Source organism: Ailuropoda melanoleuca, chromosome 8 (assembly GCF_002007445.2).
Source record: "Ailuropoda melanoleuca isolate Jingjing chromosome 8, ASM200744v2, whole genome shotgun sequence".
In the NCBI taxonomy this organism is placed as follows: Eukaryota; Metazoa; Chordata; class Mammalia; order Carnivora; family Ursidae; genus Ailuropoda; species Ailuropoda melanoleuca.
Genome location: NC_048225.1, coordinates 128794178 through 128819375, shown reverse-complemented (window position 1 = coordinate 128819375; position 25198 = coordinate 128794178). Strand labels below are relative to the sequence as shown.

At 50.9% G+C, this 25198-nt stretch overlaps 3 protein-coding genes and 1 non-coding gene across 24 annotated transcripts in view; all 4 read left to right on the top strand.

The window, feature by feature from the left end:
- The window catches only part of UBAP2L (ubiquitin associated protein 2 like), a 39135-nt gene extending 26267 nt beyond the window's left edge, over positions 1-12868 (top strand). For 5 of the 17 annotated variants that reach the window (XM_034667544.1, XM_034667543.1, XM_034667549.1 and 2 more), the window contains 10 exons: positions 839-1034; positions 1114-1202; positions 3031-3084; positions 3713-3794; positions 4498-4715; positions 5194-5299; positions 9908-9975; positions 10729-10926; positions 11336-11386; positions 12228-12868. In XM_034667544.1, coding sequence (XP_034523435.1) covers positions 839-1034; positions 1114-1202; positions 3031-3084; positions 3713-3794; positions 4498-4715; positions 5194-5299; positions 9908-9975; positions 10729-10926; positions 11336-11386; positions 12228-12323 — 1158 coding nt within the window. In that variant the 3' untranslated portion in view covers positions 12324-12868. Of the gene's footprint in view, positions 1-838; positions 1035-1113; positions 1203-3030; positions 3085-3712; positions 3795-4497; positions 4716-5193; positions 5300-6602; positions 7003-9907; positions 9976-10728; positions 10927-11335; positions 11387-12227 lie in introns of those variants that run through there. The other 12 variants (XM_034667545.1, XM_034667550.1, XM_011229015.3 and 9 more) reach the window with 4 other exon arrangements.
- LOC117803621 lies at positions 3492-3628 on the top strand. Its single transcript, XR_004627564.1, has one exon. It is a non-coding gene; the product is annotated as a small nucleolar RNA SNORA58 (small nucleolar RNA).
- A 972-nt stretch (positions 12869-13840) lies between the features above and the next one.
- HAX1 (HCLS1 associated protein X-1) lies at positions 13841-17165 on the top strand. 4 transcript variants are annotated; one of them, XM_019803052.2, is made up of 7 exons: positions 13841-13983; positions 14538-14800; positions 14972-15162; positions 16254-16305; positions 16433-16539; positions 16668-16758; positions 16911-17165. In XM_019803052.2, the coding sequence occupies exons 1-7, from the start codon at positions 13856-13858 to the stop codon at positions 16994-16996; spliced, it is 918 nt and encodes a 305-aa protein (XP_019658611.2). In that variant the 5' UTR covers positions 13841-13855; the 3' UTR covers positions 16997-17165. The 4 variants fall into 4 exon arrangements, with proteins under 4 accessions (XP_019658611.2, XP_034523446.1, XP_002922532.1 ...); XM_034667555.1 differs by having other exon boundaries at positions 13857-13983; positions 16668-16767; XM_002922486.2 differs by having other exon boundaries at positions 13900-14056.
- Positions 17166-18558: 1393 nt separating this feature from the next.
- Positions 18559-25196, top strand: AQP10 (aquaporin 10). Of its 2 annotated transcripts, XM_034667541.1 has the most exons (7): positions 18559-21007; positions 21379-21543; positions 21925-22051; positions 22956-23093; positions 23191-23309; positions 23485-23702; positions 24150-25196. In XM_034667541.1, exons 2-7 carry the CDS (start codon positions 21439-21441, stop codon positions 24346-24348), a joined length of 906 nt encoding a protein of 301 aa, XP_034523432.1. In that variant the 5' UTR covers positions 18559-21007; positions 21379-21438; the 3' UTR covers positions 24349-25196. The 2 variants fall into 2 exon arrangements, with proteins under 2 accessions (XP_034523432.1, XP_002922579.1); XM_002922533.4 differs by having other exon boundaries at positions 18559-21543.
- The last annotated feature ends 2 nt before the right edge of the window (positions 25197-25198 follow it).

The window sequence follows — 25198 nt, the reverse complement described above, 5'->3', positions numbered from 1 at the left end:
GCTCAAGTCATAATTTCACTTTTGTGATTTAGAAAAACCACATGTGGAATTAGGCTGAGATGGTAAGGAAGACCCATTCTTTTTTTTTTTTTTTTTTTTTTTAAAATTTTTTTTTTTTTTTTTTTTTTTTTAAAGATTTTTATTTACTTATTTGACAGAGAGACAGCCAGCGAGAGAGGGAACACAAGCAGGGTGAGTGGGAGAGGAAGAAGCAGGCTCATAGCGGAAGAGCCTGATGTGGGGCTCGATCCCGTAACGCCAGGATCACGCCCTGAGCCGAAGGCAGACGCTTAACCGCTGTGCCACACAGGCGCCCCGGAAGACCCATTCTGGGCAAAGGTGTCTGGTTTGCTAGAAACCCAGGGAAACATAATGAGTGCTAAGGTTTCCTTTTAGTCTCTTTTTCCTCAAATATACTTTTTGAGGTTCAAATTCATCAGAACTTGCTGAACTGGTGAAGGAGAATGTGGGAGAGAAGAGCAGGATGTATTTCCTTGACTTAAACTGTTCACTGGTCAACCAGCATTGGTTTCTGGGGTGTTTGTCCCCACTTGCTCTGCTGCCTCTCTGATGGGGGATGATGTGCAGTGGGTCTGTTGTTAACTACCCCCTGCCTGACGAGTCTTGGGAAATGTGCTGCTGGAGGATAGTTAGAATTTCTTCTAACTCCTTTGGCAGAGGACACCCAGAACTTCGCCACAGCCTTTTTAATTGGGAGGCTGATGTGCTCTCACCAGCAGAAGGGAGTGTGCATCTCTCCTGACCTTTTTTTTTTTGCTAATCACTGTTTTGCTAACCACTGTTTCCTCCTGTCTTCCACCGCTCCCCCTTTTTTAAGCACACAAGCGTGGACAGTGAGGCGAACCTCCATTCTTCCTCCAGCACTTTCTCCACCACGTCCAGCACGGTTTCTGCGCCTCCCCCAGTGGTCAGTGTCTCTTCTAGTCTCAGCAGCGGGAGCAGCTTGGGCCTCAGCCTCAGCAGCAACTCCACCGTCACAGCCTCGACTAGGAGCTCAGTTGCTACAACTTCAGGTAGAAGGTGGTTGGCATTCCTCTGGGACAGAGGAGAGAAGTACTTGTGTGACAGGATAAAAATTATTTCTCTTTTTAGGAAAAGCTCCTCCCAACCTCCCTCCTGGGGTCCCGCCATTGTTGCCTAATCCGTACATTATGGCTCCAGGGCTGTTACATGCCTACCCGGTAAGTGAGACTGAAGCACCTTCTGCAGATGATGAAGATGAGGTGGCTACAGCTCCGGCTTCAGGTGGAAGACTAAGTACAGGATAAAGGGGGGTTGTAACGTACAAGCAAACAGGTTTTTAATCCTTGTAGTTTGGGAAGGACTAATCGTTTCTAGAGAGGAAGGACTGACAGAAGCCATGTCTTCTATTGTGTATTTTCTCTGCATGAAACACAGATTCTGGGGGGCGCCTGGGTGGCTCAGTTGTTAAGCGTCTGCCTTGGGCTCAGGGCGTGATCCCAGGGTCCTGGGATCAAGCCGCAGAGCAGGCTCCCTGCTCCGCTGTGAGCCTGCTTCTTCCTCTCCCACTCCCCCCTGCTTGTGTTCCCTCTCTCGCTGGCTGTTTCTCACTCTCTGTCAAATAAATAAATAAAATTTAAAAAAAACACCAAAACACACGGATTCTGGGCCTCTGAAGCTAAAGGCTAGAGTGTCTACCTGGAATCCCTTTCCATTTCTCAGTGAATTATTTTCTCTGGTTGGATTGATTCCCTGTCTTGGAGGGTCTTTGCTGGCTCTGACCAGTCAGAGCAGAGTTCCCTGACCCGACTATCTGAAAGTAGGCGACGGACACTGGTACCTTGTTGCCCTGGTGTATCTTCTGTCAGATTCGTGGATTTGGTGTCTATTAAGGTGAAGGGTATTTATTTTGAAATGTTTAAAAAGACACCTGTTCTTGTTCCTCAGATAGAGTGTCTAGGTGAATATCATACAGAGGAAACATCCAGTAATGTTTTATATATATATTTTAAGATTTTAGGGGCGCCTGGGTGGCACAGTGGTTAAGCATCTGCCTTCGGCTCAGGGCGTGGTCCCGGCGTTGTGGGATCGAGCCCCAACATCAGGCTCCTCCTCTATGAGCCTGCTTCTTCCTCTCCCACTCCCTGCTTGTGTTCCCTCTCTCGCTGGCTGTCACTATCTCTGTTGAATAAATAAATAAAATCTTAAAAAAAAAAAAAGATTTTATTATTTATTTGAGAGAAAGAATGCACATGAGCGGGAGGGACAGAGAGAGAGAGGGTTTTTTTTCTTTTTTTAAAGATTTTATTTGAGAGAGAGGTAGTGAGAGAGGGAACACAAGCAGGGGGAGTGGGAGAGGAAAGACGTAGGCTTCCTGCTGAACAGGGAGCCCAATGCGGGGCTCGATCCCAGAACACCAGGATCGTGACCTGAGCCGAAGGCAGACACTTAGCAACTGAGCCACCCAGGCGTCCCAGAGAGAGAGAATCTTAAGCAGATTCAGCGCTGAGCACAGACCCCAACATGAGGCTCAGTCTCATAACCCTGAGATCATGACCCGACCCGAAACTGAGTTGGATGGATGCTTAACTAACTGCACCACCCAGGCACCCCTACACATTTTTTAACAATAAACATGCCACCTTAGTACCATACATTAGAGAAAATAAGAGTAAAACGTGAATCCTTTCTGAAAGAGATGAATCTTAAGCCATATTTTTGGAGGCTGTGACAAAGAGTGGTAGAAGAAAGAGTAAAGTAGGCTGTTTGTATGTGGCTCCTGTCTGTCCCACTGCTGCCTTGTGGGGGGGTATTGGGCAGCCTAGTTGAAACAGTGTGGTATGTACGTAGTTCAAGGAAAGCTTTAAGACCTTTCATGAATCACTTAATATCTTTGTACTTCACTTCTTTCCTCTTAAAGGAAACTGAAAGAAGTAATCTATGTCCTGTTCTTCCTAAGAATGACTTATCTTGTTTCTTAGCACCTTGGTTTGCTCCTATGGTAACCAGTTCCTATTAATATTGTTACGTGTTTGTTGTGTCTTCCAGCCACAAGTATATGGTTATGATGACTTACAGATGCTTCAGACAAGATTTCCCTTGGTGAGTATATGGTGTAGAGCTTAGGAAAAGAAAGTGATTTTCACCTTACTGTTGGGATTATTTCAGGTGTGCCGTTGATAAGTCACAGGCTTAGCTCTTCCCCAGCCTGTGCCTCCACACACAAGCTCTGATTCTCAAGATCTGTTAGAACACAGGGACTTGGGAAGCGGGTTTAACAGGAGGTAACTTTTTTTTTTTAATCGGTTGTGATTCTTTGAAGTAAAGAAATTTTAACCTAATCTATAGCTCAGAGTACTCTGGAGCTTTCTGGATGCTTTTTCTGTATGTGTCAGGCCCTTGGAATTACAGAAAGGCAATCTATTTTTCAGTAGCAGTAGACTGTTAGGGATAGTACCTAAAGGTTTGAGAATATCATTGGTTCCGAAGGACTTGATGTGTTTTCTGGTGGGCATACCCGTAGACCTTGTCTGACTGTGTTTGTGGCCAGGCGAGGGGGACAGTGTATGCAAGAGTAACTTGGAGTTCGTGCCAGCTCTAGCCAGCTGAACCGGTGGCTGGATAAATTGCAGCACTCCCAACATTGTGCTTCACACCTTGTGCTGCACTCCTGCTGGGGCATGAGGGCATTAGGGCATTGAGTGTCTGCTCTTTGGTTTCTCTCTTCTAGGATTACTACAGCATCCCATTTCCCACGCCCACCACTCCGCTGACTGGGAGGGATGGTAGCCTGGCCAGCAACCCTTACTCTGGTACGGCTGGGACGGGGCTGAATGAAGGGAGAGTGTGTTGGGATTGGTGGCAGAAACCTGATTAATAGCAAGAAGGGATCCAGTTCACACTTTAATTAAGACCTTTGGCAGAAGGTATAGAATGGATGGAATGAATCAGGGTGGATAGATTTGGAATGGTGCAAAAGATGGACATTTCCTTCTCATCCCACTTAGTTGTCTTCCTGTGGTACTGACTTAGTTTTCTCTGCCATTCTCCAGTCTTTGCCAGGAAGTACAGTGCTTGAACTGGCCTTTCTTTGCTTCTCTCTGCTCTTGTTCCCTGCTCACAGTGCCTTGCTAGGCCATGATACTTTTTATGCCTGACCTGTCGTCCTCTTTGATCTAGCTTTTTTCCTGACCTGTTAATGTGTTTTGAGTCCACGATGGAGTGTTCCTCGTGGAGGGGAAGCAAGGGAAGGCGGGAAGGATGGGGGATGAAAGGATAGGAGTGGGCGGAGAAATCACGCAGGAGCTTTGTTCTGAGGGCCTGTCTCCCACAGGATTGTGCAGGCATCCAACATTTGGCTTGACTTAGCACTGTGCTGAGTATGTGCTCAGCAATACTAAGTGTTGCCACAAAGAAACGTAATTCAAAGAATTGGACTTTAACAGTCTTGGATCGGGGTCTTCTGGAGTTGGGGGTGAAAGAAGCGGCACGTACATTCGGCCTCTCCTATCATAGGTGACCTCACAAAGTTTGGCCGTGGGGATGCCTCCTCCCCGGCCCCGGCCACAACCTTGGCCCAACCCCAACAGAACCAGACTCAAACTCACCACACCACGCAGCAGACATTCCTGAACCCGGCGCTGCCTCCTGGCTACAGTTATACCAGCCTGCCATACTACACAGGGGTTCCGGGCCTCCCCAGCACCTTCCAGTATGGGCCTGCTGTGTTCCCTGTGAGTACCTGGGCTTGGTCTTCCCTTGTGGTGGTGAAGAATCCCAGCCCCCCGGACACTATCCTAGCTGGCTTCAAGGCTAGAATCTGACTTTTTAATAATGGATGAGGAGAAACAGTTCCACCTCTGGCCTATTTCTGGCCTGGCAGAGGGAGGGGGCTGGAATGGTGGTATTGGGGTAAAGGTTACCTGTTCTTAGAATTATCTAAAGGGGATGTGATCCCATACAGCTTTATACCCTAGACTGTCCTTCATTCCCTGCTGCCACTCGCCCCTTTCCCTTCCTTCGAACTACCATTTCTTGACTTCACTGGTAGATTTTACAAAGCTCCATAGGGAGCCCATTTCACTAAGCACACACGGGTCAGCCTATCTCAGGATGTTAGCCTTCCGAATGCCCAGTCCCTGGAGTAGGACAGGTAGGGGGGAATGGTTCTCTGCCAGCATGTGACCTCACTTCTAGCCCTTTTGTCTTCAGGTGGCTCCTACCTCTTCCAAGCAGCATGGTGTGAATGTCAGTGTGAATGCATCGGCCACCCCTTTTCAACAGCCAAGTGGATATGGGTCTCACGGATACAACACTGGTAAGCTCATCTTGATCCTGGCTGTCCGTGGTTTCTGCAGGATGTGACTGAGTTTCAGGGAGGAAGATGTGGTGCTGGAGACAACAGGCTTGGTGAGGTGAGCTGCTAGCAGCTCCATGTGGGATTCTTATGTGGGACTGACGTGAGCATCTCTCCGAGCAGTACCAACAGAGTTGCTTGATGGAGGAACGTGTGTCCAGCAGTCACGATTGCAAGGCCCTGGGGCACGCATTGGCTGTTACAATATGTGGGCTGGCCTAAACTCTGGGTGGGAAGCAGGGCAAGGGACCCCAAGATTTTACGGAGATGTCAGTGGAGGCAAGCGTGAGAATGTCCGGTACTGGTAGCACAGAAGGTGAGGTGCTCCCTGAATTAGCAGAGTCAGGTGGGTTTGGCTTACACTCCTTTTCTTATGCAGCTGCTTTTTGTTCCCTAGCTGGGAAACGTAGGATGTGGAAAGGCATGGGGGTGTGAGTGCTCAGCAGAGGGAGAGTAGGACCTTAGGGACCTTTGTATGGCTGGTCTCTTGGCAAAGTCTGTTTGCACATCTGATGGCAGGAGGGAAATGTAGGAATCCTCTGACTGGGTACTGACCTAGAAGATAGCCCAGTCGAGCCCCGGCTCCCACACCTGACATCTGCACTCCACTTCTGGAGGGGTTCGGTCTACTTCTTTTAGTGATTTGTAGGTTGTTGCAGTTGCAAAGAGTTGGGGTTGAGGGTTTTTCAGAATTCTAAAGCTCACTTACGCTTTCATGGTGATTTGGATGGAGCTGCATCTGCATTCTTCACCCCTGTTGTAGGTTCCAGGTGGGTCAGTTGTCCAAAGTTTTCAACAATTGGGAAACTGAGCTGAGCACAGAGGGCAATAGGTCTGGAAACTAACAGCCAGGTGGAGCTTTGAGCTGTGTTGGAGCAACTTGGAGTGAGTCTGGATTTAACCTGGAGAAATCCTGAGACACCCCACTCCTTGTGGCTGCCCCTTTCACCGAGCGAGGTGTGTCCTAATCCTTGGAGGGGAGGATCGTAAGCTTTCTGACTTGGAGTGGCCCCATTCTGAGAACATTAGATTTAAGTTTTAGCTGGACCAGATTGAAGAATTTTAAAGGGTAGGTGATTGATAATACAAATGAATGGTATATCTCATTCTGGAAATCTAGTTCCTTATTCCCCTTAAGATTTCAGAAACCTGCTGTAACAGTTTTTTGAGCACCCCCAGTTCCCAACCCCACAGAGGGCTCTTGTCATCCCATTCCTCATCAACCTCTAAATTCATTTATTTTTATGTATTTGATTCCTTTTAGGAAGAAAATATCCACCCCCTTACAAGCATTTCTGGACGGCAGAGAGCTAATTTGGCCCAAGGCTGGGGGCTGTGTTTTGTGTGTGTGTATAAATTTGCACTGAAGTCTTGTTTCAGAAACCAGACCACTGAGGAGAGCCTGCTGAGCTGAGGCCATGGCCTGCGTGGCTTGGGGAAATGAGTTGGTGGATACCTTCTGGGCTTTGACCTTGCCCTTCCCCCATTTCCCTCTCCCCCATGTGTCTGACCCTGTCTTACCCATTTCGAGTTCAAGCGGTGCAGCACCTCGGAAGCATCAATGCACACACCTGCTGTTGCTTTTGATTTCTGGAAGGCATGTAGTTTCAACTTGTAACAAAATATTTGTAGTCTTCAATAAACTGTGGTATTTCTTTAGCTAACTCTGGCGTTCTTTCCGTGCATGTCTTTCTGGACACTAGGAGCCAATGTTGTGCTGTGGATAAGGGTGGAGGGGGGCCTTTTCAATCAAACCCCAGCATAGCCAAAGAACTAAGAACGATTAACTTCTCGTCGTGGTGATTTTATTAAGGTGGGAGAGGGGAAGCAGCCTCAGTTTCCAGCCCTTTGATTGATTGGTAAAGAAAGCTATCTTGTAGAAAGTCCCTGATTCTCCATGCTTATTGCAGCTCTTCACTTTTCCACTCAGATCTTCCCCCTTGCCTCTGATGTAAGCAAAGGGAGAGGACAGAAACAGCTTGGAGTGTCCTGTCATGATGAAAGGCAGAAGAGGTGGCCAGAGCTGATTTAAGGAAGTGGCTTTCAAGGCCCCAGGCCAGGTGGCTGGTTTAGATCTGATAAAAGTCTTTCGTGACCAGCTAGTTGATGACTCCCGCTGTGAAAACTGTGCTAGCCTGCAACATTGTTCTTATTCTTAGTCCCTCAAGTTTGTGGATTATTCGTCGTTTTGCACCTGTGGGTGTAGCTAAGGAGGGTGTGTGGGAGAGATTTGTGCAGACTTCTCCTTGACTATGGAAATTCTTACCCCACTCAACCCAACTGCTAGTACACCATCACCCCTTTGTTTGCAGTTAACTTGTGTGGTGAGAACGCCATCCTTGGTTAATTGGAAACCCAGATATTCCACTTCCTTTGTATTTGTTCCCAGCCCTCTGGAGTAATTTTTCCCTGTGAGTGTGAACAACTTCCCCAGGTGCTGCCATGCTGGGAGACATTGGTTCTTGTTTCCCCTCCATGCTGTCCGCATCATGTCAGTGTGGTCATCACTGCTTGGGAGTGGGGGATAGATCAGGTGTTGACCGTTGGAAGGAAAGCAAGAGAACTCTATCTAGTCTGAGGAGATTTCTCGTAACTGGTGAAGGGTAAGTGGGGAAGCCAACACCCGTTACGTTTAGTGCTCACACTCAGGCTGTTAGGGCTGCTACAGTGTTCTCTTGTCCTGTATCTCCAGTCCCTTCAACCAATACCCAGACTAAATCCTCAGGACCAGAAGCTGGATTTTAGCTAATCCAGCCTCTGGAAAGAATGAGAGAATGAGACCGGGGGCGGGGGGGTGCTAGCAATCTAGAACTAAATTCCTCCCTACCACCCAGCTTGAGAAAGCTGTTAGCCGTGTCTCTCATCCAGCATGGGGTAACCCCAGGTGTCTGGAAGGTGTTTGATCCTTTGCAGTAAAGATCAGTCATTGTCGCTGATTTCCCGCAAAGATGTTGTTGGTATCCTGTCTGTCCTGCCTCACTCTCAGCCCTTTCACACAAACCCCCTTGGCGGCTTAGCCTTTTCCGTAAATGAACTGTTCTTAAAGTTACGTCCATTACCCGTGATGTGCACATGGGCATGTGGGGTTTGAAGAGGGAGGGGGCAAAGCTACCCCCATTAGTCCCTGTATTGTCCCTGTCTTTGACTTCAATGCTTTTGGAGTGGAGCGTTGCTGCTCTGGAGGTGGGCCAGTATTTTGTCATGCTCTGTTTCTGGAGTTCTGTTCTTTTTCTTGGCTCCTCCATGGAACTGTCTGCATTTGTGCTGTGGGAGGGCTTTCCAGGTTAAGGTGCCACTTGTGTTAGGAAGATTCTGCAGTAGCTATCCAAGGAGGGCTTAACTTCTGAAGGCTGCTTTTGTCCCAGGCATTGGGAGGATGGGGGTTCTTGAGTTTGAAGGGGGAATTGCTCTTGAGTTTGGGGGGAATTTGTGACTTGGTCACTGTAGCACGGTGCTTCTAAAAACTCTTCCATCAAAGTGCCCCTAACAGCAAGAGAGAAGGATCCAAGGATACAAGCTGAAATGCAGTTTTTCTGGTTTCATTTTATCTCATGTGATGAGAGTGAATGTGTCTTTAAAAGTGTGCTTTAAATTTGAGTTATTATTCCTCAAATCTTGGCATAAAATTTCTCTAGTAAGATGCTAGATTATTTTATCTGATGGCTTTTTCCTGTCTCCCTGACCCATGGCCCCATACCTGAGGGTATAGTGTGCGTATTTCAGTTTTGGGAGTAGAAATTAAAATGAGGAGTGGTGCTACTCTGGTTTCCTTGACGTGGTAGTGGTGGTAGGGAGCTCTTCGCCAGGAAACACGCAGGTTGTTGGGAGTGTGGAGCAGAGCCTGTGTCTCACGGAGAAGCTCAAGTTGTGAACAACAAGGACGTCGGATTTTATTTTCCACGTAGACCGTAGGAGATAGCCTACCCCACTACCTTCCTAACCCACCCTCTGCCCCATGCTTAGGCTTAAATTACTTCGCTGGAAAGGCACCTTTGTGTTAGCTCGTTAAGTCTTATAAGTCTAGAAGAGCCAAGTCTGGAGAAGCTGGGCCAGGGGAGCTGAGACTCCCAAGAACAGACCGTGCTCTTGGGGTTGGATTGCACTGCTCCTCGAGCTCTTACCTTACACTGTGAAAGCACGGATCCTGAGCCCAAAAGTGTCTCTTCATGAACAGAAAGAGCCCAGACTTCCTGTCTTCGGGAGCAGGACTGAGTGGTGTCTGGGTGGGTTGATTTGAAATGGACATTAAAAGTTTAATACATTTCTTTTGGGCTTTGACCAAAAAAAAGTGTTTTGAAAACTGTATGCTAGTGGGGTTTGGCTATATCCCTTTGCCCCACAAAAAAGCAACTCAACCTTGCTTTTTCTCACACATGCTCAGTACATACCTGGAAAGGACAAGAGATTTGGGTCATGAGCTCTCATCTCTCAGGACGGACCTGAACTGGAAAAACAGACCAGAATTCCCTTGCAGTGCGATAGCTAGAAAGGCTGCACACACCATCTCCTCCCCGGGAGCGGGGCCAGCAGCTAGCTGAGCTAATCCTCCTGTCTTTCCTCCTCCCCCAGGTGTGTCAGTCACCTCCAGTAACACGGGCGTGCCAGATATCTCGGGTTCTGTGTACTCCAAAACCCAGGTAGGTGCCCAGCTCTGGAGAGAAGTGGAAAGAGACGGACATAGAGGAGGTGGCGTGGCAGTGACAATCCAGTGAGCAAGCACGACCCTGACAGGTGCCAGGAAACCCAGCTAGATGAGTTCTCTAGATTGCAGTTCCTCCCAGAAGGTTAAATCTAGCCCTCTGAGAAAAAGCCAGAGAAGTGTGACAGGAAGATGAGCGTGGCAAATGGCTGTGATGTGTTGTGGGGCTTACTGTGCTACTGTCCTGACTATCTTTACCCACTGCCAGCCTTTGTGCAACTTTCCAAGGGAACAAGTGTGGAATGAAGGGAAACTGGTTCGGTCCGCTCTTTGTAAAAGCAAGGAGCGGGGACTATTGAGTTTGATACGTGAAATGTTAAGAGGAGTTACGATGGAGCACTTCATGGCCAAGACCTTTGCCACTGATGGACCCAGCTGCAGGGTGGGAGTGCCAGTAGAGTCACAGAGCACGCTCACAACCATCCTCTCCTGCGGTCCTGACAGCTGGAAGTCAGTAGCGCCCCTGTGTGATGTGTGAGGAAACGGAGTCAGAGAGAGTGAGTCCTTCTCTCAGGATCACACAGCTCTTAAAGAGCAGAGCGGAGACAGACCCAAGCACCTGGCGTCAGGTGCAGTGCTCCTCCTTTGACACATACTGCTCTTGGTGGGTGGGGGGCTTGGGCTCAGAAACTCCAGGGATTGGTTTGCTGACCAACCCCTTTTACTGTCTCTCCTCCATCCTGCTGCATAGCAGTCCTTTGAGAAACAAGGTTTTCATTCCGGTACTCCTGCTGCCTCCTTCAACTTGCCTTCAGCCCTAGGAAGTGGGGGGCCCATCAATCCGGCCACAGCTGCTGCCTACCCACCTGCCCCCTTTATGCACATTCTGACCCCCCATCAGCAGCCGCACTCCCAGATCCTCCACCATCACCTGCAGCAGGATGGCCAGGTAATAGCCCTCCCCCTCTCCTTTCCCTTCCTCTTCCTTCCTGTCCCTTAAAACTGCCCCTTTTTCCTTTTCTTACCCTTCCTCACCACCACCTTCACCTAACCCCTCCCAGCGCCAGCCATGGGCACACAGCACATACAGACACAAGCACACATAACACAAGCCGCCGGCAGAGGAGAGGTCAGGGAAGGGGCCAGGCTCAAACCTCCTTTGCCCAGTTCCCTTGGTACCTTTCTCCTTTACCTCCTATAGCACAGCTGCCCTCATCCCATCAGACCTGGGTCACACCTACCCTCTGACCTCTCCCAGCCTCCCCCCTTCCCTGACATTATAGCTTTCCCTTCTAATGGTGGAGTTCTATTGTCAAAGTTTGTCCCTTTATTTTCCATATATCCTGGTTCTGCCTCAGCTACCATATTTGCAGATGATTCTCTGTTGCCAGCGCCAGCAGGAGGAGCAGGTAATGAAACTGAATGATGATGTGCTCGAACCCACTCCTTTTCAGCCCCCATGTCACCTCCACAGCCTTAGGGACCTTGAAAAGGCTGCACGGTCACAGATCAGGACACACGAACACAGACACCTTGCTGAGCTCTCTGGCCTCCCGTCCCTCTCTTGTCCTCCCCTCCCCAGCGCCCTCTTTTTCTTTCTGCCCTTCCCTGACTCTGGAAACACTTGGCTACCGGAATGGAAAGGATTCTTGGGGCAGCATCTGGAGCCTGGGGCCTCAGACTGTGTCTTCCACCTTGCCTGCAGTAGGCTCTCAGCTGGGCTGTATGGTAGGGGTGGGGAGCCGTGGGGTGGTACAAGTGACCTCTCCTCCATCATAGGTGGCTGGGGAGGTGGGATAAGGGCTTCCTTGCTCTCAAAGACAGCCTCCAAAATTGAGGTATTCATGGGATCAGTGAAAATGAAATCACTGTGTGATCACTCCTCTCCAGGAGGCCATAACACTCTCTAGAGAGAGTAGCCTTTTCTCAGAGCAGTGTAGGGGGAGGTAGAGGGAGGAGGTGGAATTGGAAGTGGGTAGAATTCATTCACTGTCTTGTCTTCAAAAGGTATCCTGCCATCTTTACACTGCTACCTTGTTTAAAGGTCGAAAATGCTTTCTTAGATGTCACAGGTGTTCTAGCAGCTATATAAACCAAATTTTCTATGGTTGGGAAGTAAACTTCAGAGTAGTTTCTAAGCAAGGGGAATGGGAGAGCAAGATAGTTTCCAGATCTCCACTTGAAGATGTCACAGATTGTCCCACTAACTAGACACCTTTTTCCTCCTCATCATCGTCCCATTCCCTGCAGACGGGCAGCGGGCAACGTAGCCAGACCAGCTCCATCCCGCAGAAGCCCCAGACCAACAAGTCTGCCTACAACAGCTACAGCTGGGGGGCCAACTGAGGCCCTGACCCTCTTCTTCTCCCGGTCCCATCTTCTGAGAGGGCTTCTCAGCCTGGCAACTACGGAAACAGCATCAAAGAAAAAAAGGAATGGGGGGGGTCCGCTGCCCCCCACCCCCAGCGGCCCACCCCATGCCTCAGCTTCATGTCTGTCCCGTTCCCATACCATCCCCACTCTGTTGTATGTATTATAGGATTTGTATTTTCTCCTTTTTTTTTTTCCTTTCCTCTCCTCCTCCCCCCTTGCATTCAAGATTATGAAACTTTGTTGTGGGCCCTGCCTTCCTTCTCCTCCTCCTGTTCACCCTGGTGGTGTATGGGTGAGGTGGGGAGGGGGGACCCCCAAATATATATCAGCCCAACAGCCCTAAGTCTCCTCCTTTATTATTAGGAAACAAAACAACAACAAAAAATGGCGTCATGAATATGAACAGCATTGTCAGATGAATTAGTTGAAGTGTTGTTTTTTTTTTTTTTTTGTACTGTGTCCTCAAATTTAATGGATTAATGTGTCTTGTATATATAAAAAGAAAACCTCTAACTTCAGCCTCTGCCCATTCTTGATCCATCCAGGACAGTCTCGACGACTAGTTTGGTGAATGAGTATTCTGTACCAGCTGAGCCCCTCGCGGGCCCGAAGGCAATAGAATAAAAGGAACTCTTTGCCCTTAATGTGCTGCCAGTATCTTGCCCTAGGAGTTCCCTTTCCCCCTCCCCCAAGGATGTAACAGCCTACAAAGAACTGCAGCAAATTTTCATCTCCTCCAGAAACTGCTGCACCTGCAGCAGATTTCAGGCTGTGAGGGGAGCGGACAGCAGATACTGGGAGGAAAGGGAAACGATTAAGCAGGAGCTGGAAGAAATGGTTTTGGAGAGTCGACGTATCACGTAGACGGGTCCAGGCAAAGGAGCTGGAAAGGAGGGAGGGTAACGTGCCGTCGGCTGGCAGAACGGAGCCTGCGGGTCGACCACAGCAGTTACTGCTTCTTGGGTGCTTGGTGTGCGTGGCTGCTGTCACCCCCTTGAAAAGGATGGGTCCGGAGACCGACGTGAGGGTACAAGGAAGGCGAGGCTTGAAGTCAGGGACAGGCAAAGGGTTACTTACAGCTCCACACTCCTCCCCCCGCAAGACTTCGCCGGGTTCCCTGGCTCTCTTAGCAAGCCTTTGCCCTGCAAGCTGCAGAGCCTGCCTAGAGCAGTTAGGACTCCGTTCTGGTTACGACACGCCCCTTGGCTGGAGGGCGCGAAGTCCGTGCGTCCCCTGCCGCGGCTCCGCGCCGAGCACCTGCCGCGTCGGGCGGACGGGTGCGGGCGGCTCGCTGGGCGGAGGCTGCCCCCTGGCGGCGGCGGCGGCGGGTCCCACGCAGCCTCAAAGCCCCTGCGGCACCGGTGGCCGGCGGGAAGGGGTCGGCTTGGGAGGCGGGCAATCCCGGGCAGCTGCAAGTTCGGGGCGCCAGCCCATTGCCCTCGCGCGTGGCCGGCGGCTCGAGACAGGGCGATGCGCCCCGCGCCCCGCCCGCCCGCGTCGTGCTGATGGTCGTTTTACGACAGTGTGCCGGGTCGCAGGCCTGCCTTCCGGCGGGTGGCCCGACGCTTCGCTCCGTTTCCGGCCGCGGAACTGGCGGCTGCCGGGTGCGAATGGGCTTCGGTGGGGTCCGCAGGTTCGAGTCCCAAAACGGGGATGAGCCTCTTTGAGCTCTTTCGGGGCTTTTTCGGCCTTTCTGGACCTCGGAGGTTAGAGTGGGTCGGGGTCGGACGAGGGTGGGGTCTTCTGAGGGGAGCTTGACCCCTGACACCCAGTTCTTGGGAAACTACCCTCTTCGTCACTCCTTCACCTGCTGCGGAGAGGACAGAAGTCAGCACACTGAGCACTCACCCCGCGGCAGTAACCTGGGCGGCCGCTGAGAGGAGGACTAACAGCAGTTTAAGCCTTTCTGCAGTCTGGGGTGATGCAACGGGGGCCCGGGCGGGGAAGACAGTGGGGCTGGGGGGCGGGGACAGCGAGGGGAGAGGGCGGGCAGGGGACGCGGGGCGCCGCGAGGTGAGGACTGACTTAGATAAAGGCGAAAACAGCACAGACCCCACGGCCCGCCTCTCACCCGCACCTCGGTTTTCCAGAGCCCTTCATGCCCTTGGCCCCCTCGCCGCCCGGGAGCTGATTGTAGGTTTAAGGTAGTGCTGAAATTCTGGTGGTCAAATCTGCCTTCACTCCCAGCCACAGAGATCCGTTTTTTGGAGGGATGACTCGAGATGAAGATGAGGATGATGAGGACGAGGAAGAAGAAGAAGCCACGTGGGGCCGTGGGAGCTCGAGGTTGGAGGGCCCCCAGCCCCCCGAGGAATTTGGCTTTGGCTTCAGCTTCAGCCCAGGAGGAGGGATGCGTTTCCATGATAACTTCGGCTTTGATGACCTAATTCGGGATTTCAATAACATTTTCAGCGAGATGGGGGCCTGGACCTTGCCTTCCCGCCCTCCTGGTGTGTGGCTGTCCCTGGACAACCTGTGGTTTCTACTGGGTTGGTGGGTGAAATTAGGAGCCTGAAGAGAGTAGTTGGGGGGTGGGAAGTGTGAGAAGACTGATGATATCAAGGTTGTAAAGAGCCCAAGTTCTCTCCCACCCCCAGCATCCATCTGCCCCCTTTCTGCAGAACTTCCAGGTCTTGGTCCTGAGTCAGAGACACCTGGTGAGAGACGACGGGAGGGACAGACACTTCGGGACTCAATGCTTAAGTATCCAGATAGTCACCAGCCCAGGATCTTTGGCGGAGTCTTGGAGAGTGATGCAAGAAGCGGATCCCCCAAACCACCAGACTGGGGTTCCCAGAGACCTTTTGGTATGGTGAGTGCTTCTGGCCCAAAGTGAGAGCCTGTGGGAGACAAATAATAGAGCACAGACTGGAGGCCTTTTCGGAATCTAACAGACTTGGGTGGGGATCGTAAGCTCTCCACTTAGTGTTTTTTTTTTTTTTTTTTTTTTTTTTAAGATTTTACTTATTTATGTGACAGCCAGTGAGAGAGGGAACACAGCAGGGGAGAGGGAGAGGAAGAAGCAGGCTCCCAGCCGAGGAGCCCGATGTGGGACTCGATCCCGGAACGCCGGGATCACGCCCTGAGCCGAAGGCAGGCGCCTAACGACTGCGCCACCCAGGCGCCCCTCTCCACTTAGTGTTCTAATCTGTTTTCTGTATTAAGCTTCTTGTAGAATTTTGGTGGGTGGGTGTGGGGCACAGGGATGGGAGTTCTGCTTTAAAAAAAAAAATCACTTGGGGTGCCTGGGTCGCTCAGTCGGTGAAGTGTCTGCCTTTGGCTCAGGTCATGATCCTGGGGTCCTGGGATGGAGCCTCACATTGGGCTCCTTGCTCAGCAGGGAGTCTGCTTCTCTCTCTCCCTCTGTCCCTCCCCCTCACTCATGCACACTCAAGCGTCTCTCGCTCGGTCTCAAATAAATAAAATCTTAAAAAAGAAATCACCAGTCTGTATGATTTGGGGACAAGACAGATTGTTGGGTGGGATAGAAAGTGTCATTTCAGGGGTGCCTGGGTGGCTCAGTCGGTTAAGTGTCTGCTTTCGGCTCAGGTCATGATCCCAGGGTCCTGGGACTGAGCCACGTGGCGGGCTCCCTGCTCAGCCGGGTGTCTTTCTCCATCTCCCTCTGCCCTTCCTCCTTCTTGTGCTCACTCTTTTTCTCCGTCTCTCTCTATCTCAAATAAAGTCTTGAAAAGAGAAAGTGTCAGTTCAGGAGAGCCTTTTGGTAGAAGTATAGATAAAACAGGTAAGAAGGAGGTAGGGGTGAGTAAATAAAGCTATTCTGAGTGGAATTATCTCTCCCAAGGAAAAGCAGTTTTGGATCTTGGGAATACTTTGTGTTCTGTGACCTCTCAAGTTTCAGATTGAAAGGTATCATTTCACCTACTTTGCCTTTTTCTACAGTTTGATGATATGTGGCCCGTGACCCCCCGTTCTAGAGCCAGAGAAGACAATGGTGAGTCTGGAGGGAGAAGCCATTTAATGTGCCCTCTGTTCTCCCTCCCTGAAGTTTCTTATTGTCACACTTGGCCCTTGTTTTCCTTGGACTCTTGATTTTGTGTTTCCTCTCTCTGCCCGTCTAGATCTTGATTCCCAAGTTTCCCAGGAGGGCCTCGGCCCAGTTCTGCAGCCCCAGCGCAAATCCTATTTCAAGAGCATCTCTGTGACCAAGATCACTAAGCCAGATGGGGTGAGTTGGAAGAGAGGGATAGAAGGAACTGTGGCCAGAGGGTGCCGTGGAGAGAGCAATCTAGGTAAAGAAACCAGTGAACTCACCTTTACTGATGTTAGAGATACAGTTGGGGCTTCTCCTTGTAGACAGTAGAGGAGCGCCGGACTGTGGTGGACAGTGAGGGCCGGACAGAGACCACAGTAACCCGTCAAGAAGCAGATGGCAATCCTAGAGATAGTAAGTAAAGTGCGTGTATCAAAGGGATCCGTCTCTTATTTCCTTGGGAAACGGGAACCCGTACTTTCCTAGCCCCTAATATTATTCTTCTCGTTGTCCTCTGCCCTTTCGCTTTCATTTAGTGTGTCTATGTGTATCACTTTCTTCCTTAGATCCAGAATCACCAACACCTCCAGCCCTGGATGATGCCTATTCCATCCTGGATTTATTCCTAGGACGTTGGTTCCGGTCCCGCTAGCCTTGTTAACCCTCAGAGGCCTTCAGATTCTTCCACCCTTTGCTCACCATCAGTGGGCTTTACTTCTTCTCCTGCCACCTCAGGGCCTTGGGTGTGTGGAACAGCCAGTTGGGGGTATGTCAGTATGTGACTCACCCAAACTGACCAATAAAACCTTTATTTATGCTAATTCCTTGGTCTTAGTTTTGTCTAGGCTGTTCCGTTTTCTAATATCATCCAGGGCTTCCCAGATTATTTTGGCCCACAGTGTTCTTATTTCTTACTTTTTTGTTACACTTCCAAAACCCGATTTGATAAAAGGGTCAGGTACCAGTAGAAAATCATTATTCTTATGGAGGAGATAACTAGAGACAATTCCAGGAAAATTTCTACACAGGGATGCATCGGATTCTAAAAAGAGGAAGTGTGTGTGGAAATGCAGGGACACTTGCTTCCCTAGGTGTGGGATCACTACGATAGCACAGTTCATGAGAGAATTTGAAGAAATACGTTGGCAAATATTTTTTCTTTTACTGGGTATGGTCTTTTTTTTTTTTAATTAATTAATGTATGTTGGAGAAAATGTAACTAGTACAAAAGTTGCTAGATTTTTTTCTCATTAAAAAAGTTTTTGGGTGCCTGGGTGGCTCCGTCGGTTAAACGTCTGCCTTCGGCTGAGGTCATGATCCCAGGGTCCTGGGATCGAGTGCCGCATCGGGCTCCCTGCTCAGGCAGGAGTCTGCTTCTCCTTCCCTCGTCTACTCCTTCCCCCGCTTGTGCTCAAGTGCCTCTCTCTCTCTCTCTCTCTCTCAAGTAAATAAAGAAATCTTTAAAAAACAACAAACTTTAGCACCATGGCCTTAGAGTGGCAGACCCTATACAGTCACTTACCAGTCGTTTCCTCGAAACGACTCAAATGACCAGGGGTTTTCTAAGGAAGCCTATCATAAGAACGAAGAAGGAAAGATACAGTAATGAAATTTTGTCTTTTCATTCTCGTTGTTATATCTTTTCATGAACAGAAGTTGCTTTATCATAGCCAAATTTATATTTGTCTTTATGGTTAGTGCTGTTTATATCTTTTAGGAATCTCCCCAACCCAAGGTTAAAAGGATGCTTTCCTTTATTTATCCTTTATAAGTTTTATTAGTTCTGCTTTTTACATTTAGGTTTTTATTTTTATTTTTTTATAAAGATTTTATTTATTCATTCGACACAGATAGCCAGCGAGAGAGGGAACACAAGCAGGGGGAGCGGGGGAGGAAGAAGTAGGCTCACAGCGGAGGAGCCCGATGTGGGGCTCAATCCCACAATGCCAGGACACGCCCTGAGCCGAAGGCAGATGCTTAACCGCCATGCCACCCAGGCGCCCCTACATTTAGGTTTTTAAATCCACCACGATTTTATCTTCCTATTTGGTATGAACCAGGGGACCAGCCTCATTTTTTTCTTTTTTTTTTTTTTTAAAGATTTTATTTATTTATTCGACAGAGATAGAAGACAGCCAGCGAGAGAGGGAACACAAGCAGGGGGAGTGGGAGAGGAAGAAGCAGGCTCCCAGCGGAGGAGCCTGATGTGGGGCTCGATCTCATAACACCGGGATCACGCCCTGAGCCGAAGGCAGACGCTTAACCGCTGTGCCACCCAGGCGCCCCCAGCCTCATTTTTTTCTGTTTGGAAAAATACATATGCATATGTATGTACAAATATTATGAACCTGTTTTGTATACACCTGCACGTACAAATACATCTTGATCCTGTGCTGGGTCTTTCTGTCTTTCTGTTAATCTGTTTGCCTACTTCTGTGCCTACTCACTTTTTAAAGTTGCATAGTTGTATTTAGTAGAACATGTCCTCCCATTTCTTCCCCCCTCGCTTCCAGTATGTAAGAATACAACTGATTTTTTAAAATTTATTTATTTATTTATTTGAGAGAGAGCACACATGTGAGCGGGGGAGGAGGGGAGAGAATCTCAAGCGGACTCCCCCCTGAGTGTGGAGCCCATCTCGATCTCATGACCCCTGAGATCATGACCTGAGCCAAAGCCAAGAGTTGGATGCTCAACCGACTGAGCCTCCCAGGCACCCTTAGGATTGATTTTTCGCATCAGCTTTTCAGAGTATCACTGTAAACACGTGGAGCTGGAGATTACCAGACATCTGTGGATAGCCTGCAGCATAAAGGGTGGACTCATACAGACAAGAGAAGCAACTTGGGAGAAACAGACCTGCAGAAGGTTGAAAATTTAGCAAGGGCACATTTTAATGTCCTTAGAAGTATGAGATGATATATCCATAAAGCCAGAAGATATTCCGACAAAAGAGCAATAAATAAGAATGAACTTTGAGGAGTTAAAAAAATGTGATGGCAGAAATGAAAAACTATGAAAAGATTTTGTTGACAAAGTTGAGGAAATCTCCAGAAAGACCAAGTGATAGAGATAGAAACAGGAGAAAAGTACACCTGAAACTAATGTTATATATCAACTATACTTCAATTTAAAAAAAATTTTTTTTAAGGAAAAAAGAAAACGAATGGTATAAACCATCAATGAAATAAAGAAAATACCCCAGAAGTGAAGAATATTTACTTCTAACCTGAAAGACCTAGCACATGCTGAATAGCAAGGATGGAGTAAACCCAGTACTTCAGAGCACTAGACACAGAGGAAAATCTAAGTGATGTGAGAGAGGGTTCAGAGGAACTGGGGGGTTCAGGGTTCTTACTTACATCTACCCCCATATCCCTATCTCAAGTGTCAGGATCCTACCCTTTTTCTTTAAGGACCCTAACCTTGACATAGGAAACCTTCTGGGGCTGAGGATTCCACCTTCTCTAAAGCTCTGCTACTCCTCCATTCGTATGTGAGCTGGTTCTCCACCCTGATGCCCACTGGACGCAAGAGGTCCTCCTTAGGCTTTCCTTAAATGCTGTCCAGGGAGCCCGCTGGCTTTTGCAGTCTGCCTCGGCTTGCTGATTGGTTCTGCAGAATCTAGTGACTGTTTCCCTCAGCCTCTCAGCGCTGGAGGTACTGCACTTTTCAACCAGTAACCGCTTCCAACTGACCACTGCTGACAATTTTAATCATTGCATCGCTTCAAGCTAGAGACCATCCATGTTCTACCTACTACCATGACAGGGTTCCATTCTAGAATTTGTGGAACCACTCCTGACACCAACCGTGTTAAATGGGGTTCCCTGGGAACAGACTAAGATGAAAAGAGACATGAACAAGGTTTGTTGGGATGCTAGTGCTCCAGGGGTACACATGTAGGAGTATGAGGAAGGCGGGATTAGGCAAAAGGGGAGACTGACACGAGGAAGTTACAAGAGAAGCCTCAGCCTATCCTTCAGGGGTGTTCCATATCGAGGCAAAGAGGCCAGGTCTTTGTATCCCTGCATCGACCAGTCATTGGCATGGGCTGTGTAAGAAGGCATGTCACCTTGAGTGAGGCCGTCTCAGAGCATGAAAGGTATTACTGTGAGGGGAGCAGCTGTGTGCTCTCCACGTCTGGTATTCCCAGCAGCTGGGAAATGGGTGCACCGGCCCCAAAGTGGGTATCTGAGTAGGGCATGCTAGTACCCACTAAACCCAGTAAAGAACTGCTACAGATGTGCCCAGAACTGTGCTAGCGCCCGTGGGTTAGCATGGCCCAGCTCTCAAGAGCCTCATAAACTATACACAGCAGTTTAATGTGTGTATTGTCTGTTTCCACCCACCACACGAACATAAACCATAGGAGAACAGGCCCTGTATTTTGCTTGCTCCTGCTTCCCCAGGCTCTAGAAACTTGACTCATAGTCGAATGAGCCTAACTGGAGGCTTGTGATCAGAAGTAGGAAGTGGCTGTGTGTTGTGCAGAATCGGGGCGGCAGGCATCCAGAGACGGGGAGGTGGGGCTCAGCGTGGGTGTGAAGCACTTTCTAACGGAGGTGAGACTCTGCGTGAGGACAGTGCAAGCATTCAATGAGTGGGTTTTATTTTCAGCATCCAAACGGTTGGCGGAAGCGCTTCACGTTCCACACGAGAGGTATTGTGCGCGGGAGAGTCAGACGTAGCCCTAAGTAGCTGCATGGCCCTGGGGAGTCCCGAGGCTCTCAGGACCCTCGTGAGCAGAGCCGGAGCAGTAGTGCTGCCTTCTGAGGTCGTCGAGGCCTAGAGCACTGGCCCAGGAGTCTTCTTTCTACCCATCAGCATAGGAGAGGGTTACTCCTGGGAGGAATGAGGGTGACAAAGTTGATAGAGCCCGGGCAAACTCCAGGCTCTGGTCATGCACAGGGCCTGCCCTTGGACCTTCTCCCATCATCTCTCCCTCCCTAGCCTACACACGTGTACAGATACGCTGTTCAGGAGCTGAGCTAGTGGGTTTTAAAGTCTTTTCCTTATCGTCTCCCCCGTCAGGCAGTAGTCGTATGCTTATGCAGAGGAGGGAGCAGCCGCCAGAGGCAGGCTGTCCTCACCATGGCCTGTAGCCAGCCCCTGGCCAGAGTCAAGGGCCGGCTCCGTATCCGAAGCCTCCTGGCCCGACAGTGTCTGGCAGAGTTTCTGGGCGTGTTTGTGCTCATGGTAAGCTGGGTAATGGGGGAACGAAAGAGGGGAGTGGGCGAAAGTTTTTGGATCCTCCTGGTGTCTTTATTTCTTCTTCCTGGTATCTCGCTTCTTTCAACTACCGATTTCTCTCCCTGTCCTTGCCCTTTCCATTCCTGACCTACTCCCTAATTTTTATTTCCATCCCTGTCCATCTCTCATCCTCCTTCCCTTTCTTCACTCGTCCTCCACATCCCCCTTTATTTCCATCTGTCTGCTTTTCTCCCTTCCTTGCTGACCCCTCCTGTTCATTCAGCTCTCTTGGCTGCACCCCTTTTCTTCTCAGCCTCTCTCCTCACTGTGGGTCCCCTAGGCTCCCTATTCCTGGTTCCCTTTCCTCATCTTCCCTCTCCCCACCAGTTCCTCACCCAGGGGGCTGTGGCCCAGGCTGTCACCAGCGGAGAAACAAAAGGCAACTTCTTCACCATGTTTCTGGCTGGCTCTCTGTCTGTCACGGTAGCCATCTACGTGAGTGGTAACGTTTCAGGTGAGGAGGGTGGGGTCTGGTCATCAGAGGGGGTAGAACGTGTACGTGAGTGTGGGTACATGGTGATGGTGAAAAGGCAGATCCTTTGGTGACTTGTGGACATTATCTCCTTGAGCTTGACTAGTGCCCTGGACTGAGATATGCCTTTGGCCTGGTCCAGCCCCTTCCCTTTGTGTGTCTCTCCTCCACTCACCTAGCAGAGATCTATGGCAAGGCATGGGGTAAGTGCTATCTTCTTGTGTCCCCCTCCTGAGGCCCACTGGGGTCCTCTTTGCACAGCACTTCACCCGGTTGTCCCCCAGATACATGCTATGTCAGTGTGCCTGGCTGGAGCCTGGAGACATAAACAGTCTTAGAAAGAGCAGGCAGACCCTGGGCTTTACTGTGTGACCTCGACAAGTTGCATGACCTCCCTGAGCCTCCCCGTCCTGACACATGACGGGAATAGTAACGTCTGCCTTAAGCATTGCGAGCAGCAGGGGTGCCTGGCTGGCTCAGTCGTTGGGCGTCTGCCTTGGGCTCAGGGTGTGATCCCAGGGTCCTGGGATCGAGCCCCACATCAGGATCCCTGCTCAGCGGAAAGCCTTCTTCTTCCTCTCCCACTCCCCCTGCTTGTGTTTCCTCTCTCGCTGACTGTCTCTCTCTCTGTCAAATAAATAAATAAAATCTTAAAAAAAAAAAAAAAAAGAATCACGAGCAGCAGGGGCGCCTGGCTGGCTCAGCCTGAAGAGTCCGAAGAGTGTGTGACCCTTGATCTCAGGGCTGTGAGTTCGAGCTCCACGCTGGGAGTAGAGATTACTTAAAAAAAAAAAAAAAAAGTTGAGAGGAACAACAGCAGCATTACTGGTGAGTGCCTGGCAGTGACACTTCATGGGTGTTGGTTTTCTTTTCCGGATCCTTGAAGGGGCCCACCTGAACCCAGCCTTCTCCCTGGCCATGTGCCTCCTGGGACGCCTCCCCTGGGCCAAGCTCCCCATCTACTGCTTGGTGCAGCTTCTGTCAGCTTTCTGTGCCTCTGGGGCCACCTATGCCGTCTACTATGGTAACGTGGCTGGGGGCATCTGCGTGTGGCTAGGAGTGCCTTGCCGTGGTTTTGCGTGAACGAAGATGGAAATCCTGGGTGTCCCCCTCTCCTGCAGATGCCCTACAGAATTACACAGGTGGCAACCTGACGGTGACTGGCCCCAAGGAGACAGCCTCCATCTTTGCCACCTACCCTGCTCCTTACCTGTCCCTGAACAATGGCTTCCTGGATCAGGTAAGTGTGAGGGGGTGCCCTGGGAAGGCCCGGGTCTCTGCGCCACCCCCACCCCAGCTGCCTGTGTTGGGGAAAGTTAGATGACATGGGTTGGTGGTCTAGGGTGCCCAGGTGACAAAGGGCAGCTGGATCATCGGCAGCTTATGGGGGCCTCTCTGCCTCTGTCCACTCCCAGGTTCTGGGCACAGGAATCCTGGTTGTGGGGATCTTGGCCATCATAGACACACAGAACAAGGCGGTGCCTGCAGGCCTGGAGCCTGTGGCTGTGGGGTTGCTGATCCTAGCCATCGGGCTATCCCTGGGCGTCAACTGTGGGTTCCCACTCAACCCTGCCCGTGACCTGGGCCCACGGCTTTTCACCTACGTGGCTGGCTGGGGCCCCGAAGTCTTCAGGTGGGAGACTACGGCCTCTTCCCCTGGGACAGTCCCTCTACTCTCCTCCCTCTGCTGAGGGCTCTGAGTCTGGGTCCCCAGCTCTCCCTGCTTACATAGTTCTCTTAGCCCTGGTTCTCCCTTTCTCCGTTACTCCTTCTCCTCTCCTTCCACCCTTTCCACCAAAACTGTAGGGATGGTGTTCTTGGGCATGTCAAGTCACCTCCTTGGCCATTAGTGACCTCATCAGCAAAATGAGTATTTCAGATAATTCCCTAAGGCAAGAGGCTGGACCAAGGCTCTCCTGGGGGCTCCTCTCTAAGCGCTGTGCTTTGTTGCCAAGATACCCTCTTCTTGGTGTCCATCACCCCAAGACCTTTCCGGAGCGCTCTTGTGACTGTCCCCAGTCCTCCACGGTGAGGCTAGGGGAATCAGCCCTGAGGTCTTCCTTGTGTCCCTCTCTCGTAGTGCCGGTAATGGCTGGTGGTGGGTGCCTGTGGTGGCCCCTCTGGTGGGGGCTACGCTTGGCACAGCCACATACCAGCTGCTGGTGGCTCTCCACCACCCGGAGGAGTCAGAGCCAGCTCAGGATCTAGAGTTTGCCCCACACAAAGCCTCAGACTTGGAAATGCCTGCCTCAGTTCAGTTGCCGACGCTGCGATTCTGACACGACAGCCCTCACCTCCCTTGTGGACACTGGAGAGGGCCAGAGATCCAGGGCTGGTGATGACACATTCTTCCTCTGAACGAAGACACCAGCGTCGCCGTTCGCTATCGAGGCATCGCTTCCTCCTGAGCTGGGGAGGATGCCTGGACGGCGATCCCGGGCCAGGGCCCTCTCCTCCTCCCCTCCTCCCCTCCTCCCCTCCTCCCGTCCTCCCGTCCTCCCCTCCTCCCCCAGCAGGTCTTCGGACCCTGATGGCTTCCGCGGACGTAGTGCGTCAAAGTGGCCGCCAGAGGGCGCGCCCTGAGCGGCGCGGGAGGGCCGAGGCGAGCGGGGGCGGCGAGGGGGGCTTCCTGCGGAGCGGGTCCGCCTGCCGGGCTCCCATCCCCAGAACCTCGCAGGGTGGCTCTCCAGATGGCGAGGGGGCGAATCGGGCCTGCCTGATGGCAGGGAGCGCCAAGGGGGAAACTGAGGCACGGCCCAATGCCCAGACTCTCCAGCCGTCTGTCCCGGAGAGGGGTGCGGTGCGCCGCGGGGCAAGGCCCTGACTCCGGGGCCGCGGGGGGCGCTCCGGGCCCCTTTCCAGCGAATAAACGCGCCGGCGCTCCCTTTGGGGCGCCGGGCTGGCCAGTCGGAAGAGCTTGCGACTCGATCTCGGGGTCGTGGGTTCGAGCCCCATGTTGGGTGTGGAGATTACTTAAAAAAATAAACTTGAAGAAACCGAGAAACGTCTGGGCTCGCTACTCTCCCGGCTAACTTGGGCTTTTTGGCTGCGGGATGGATGTGCAGTGCGTGGGGCGGGAGACGCGGCCTCGGAAGGGTTAAGACCCCCCCCCGCCCCGCACAAAGATGG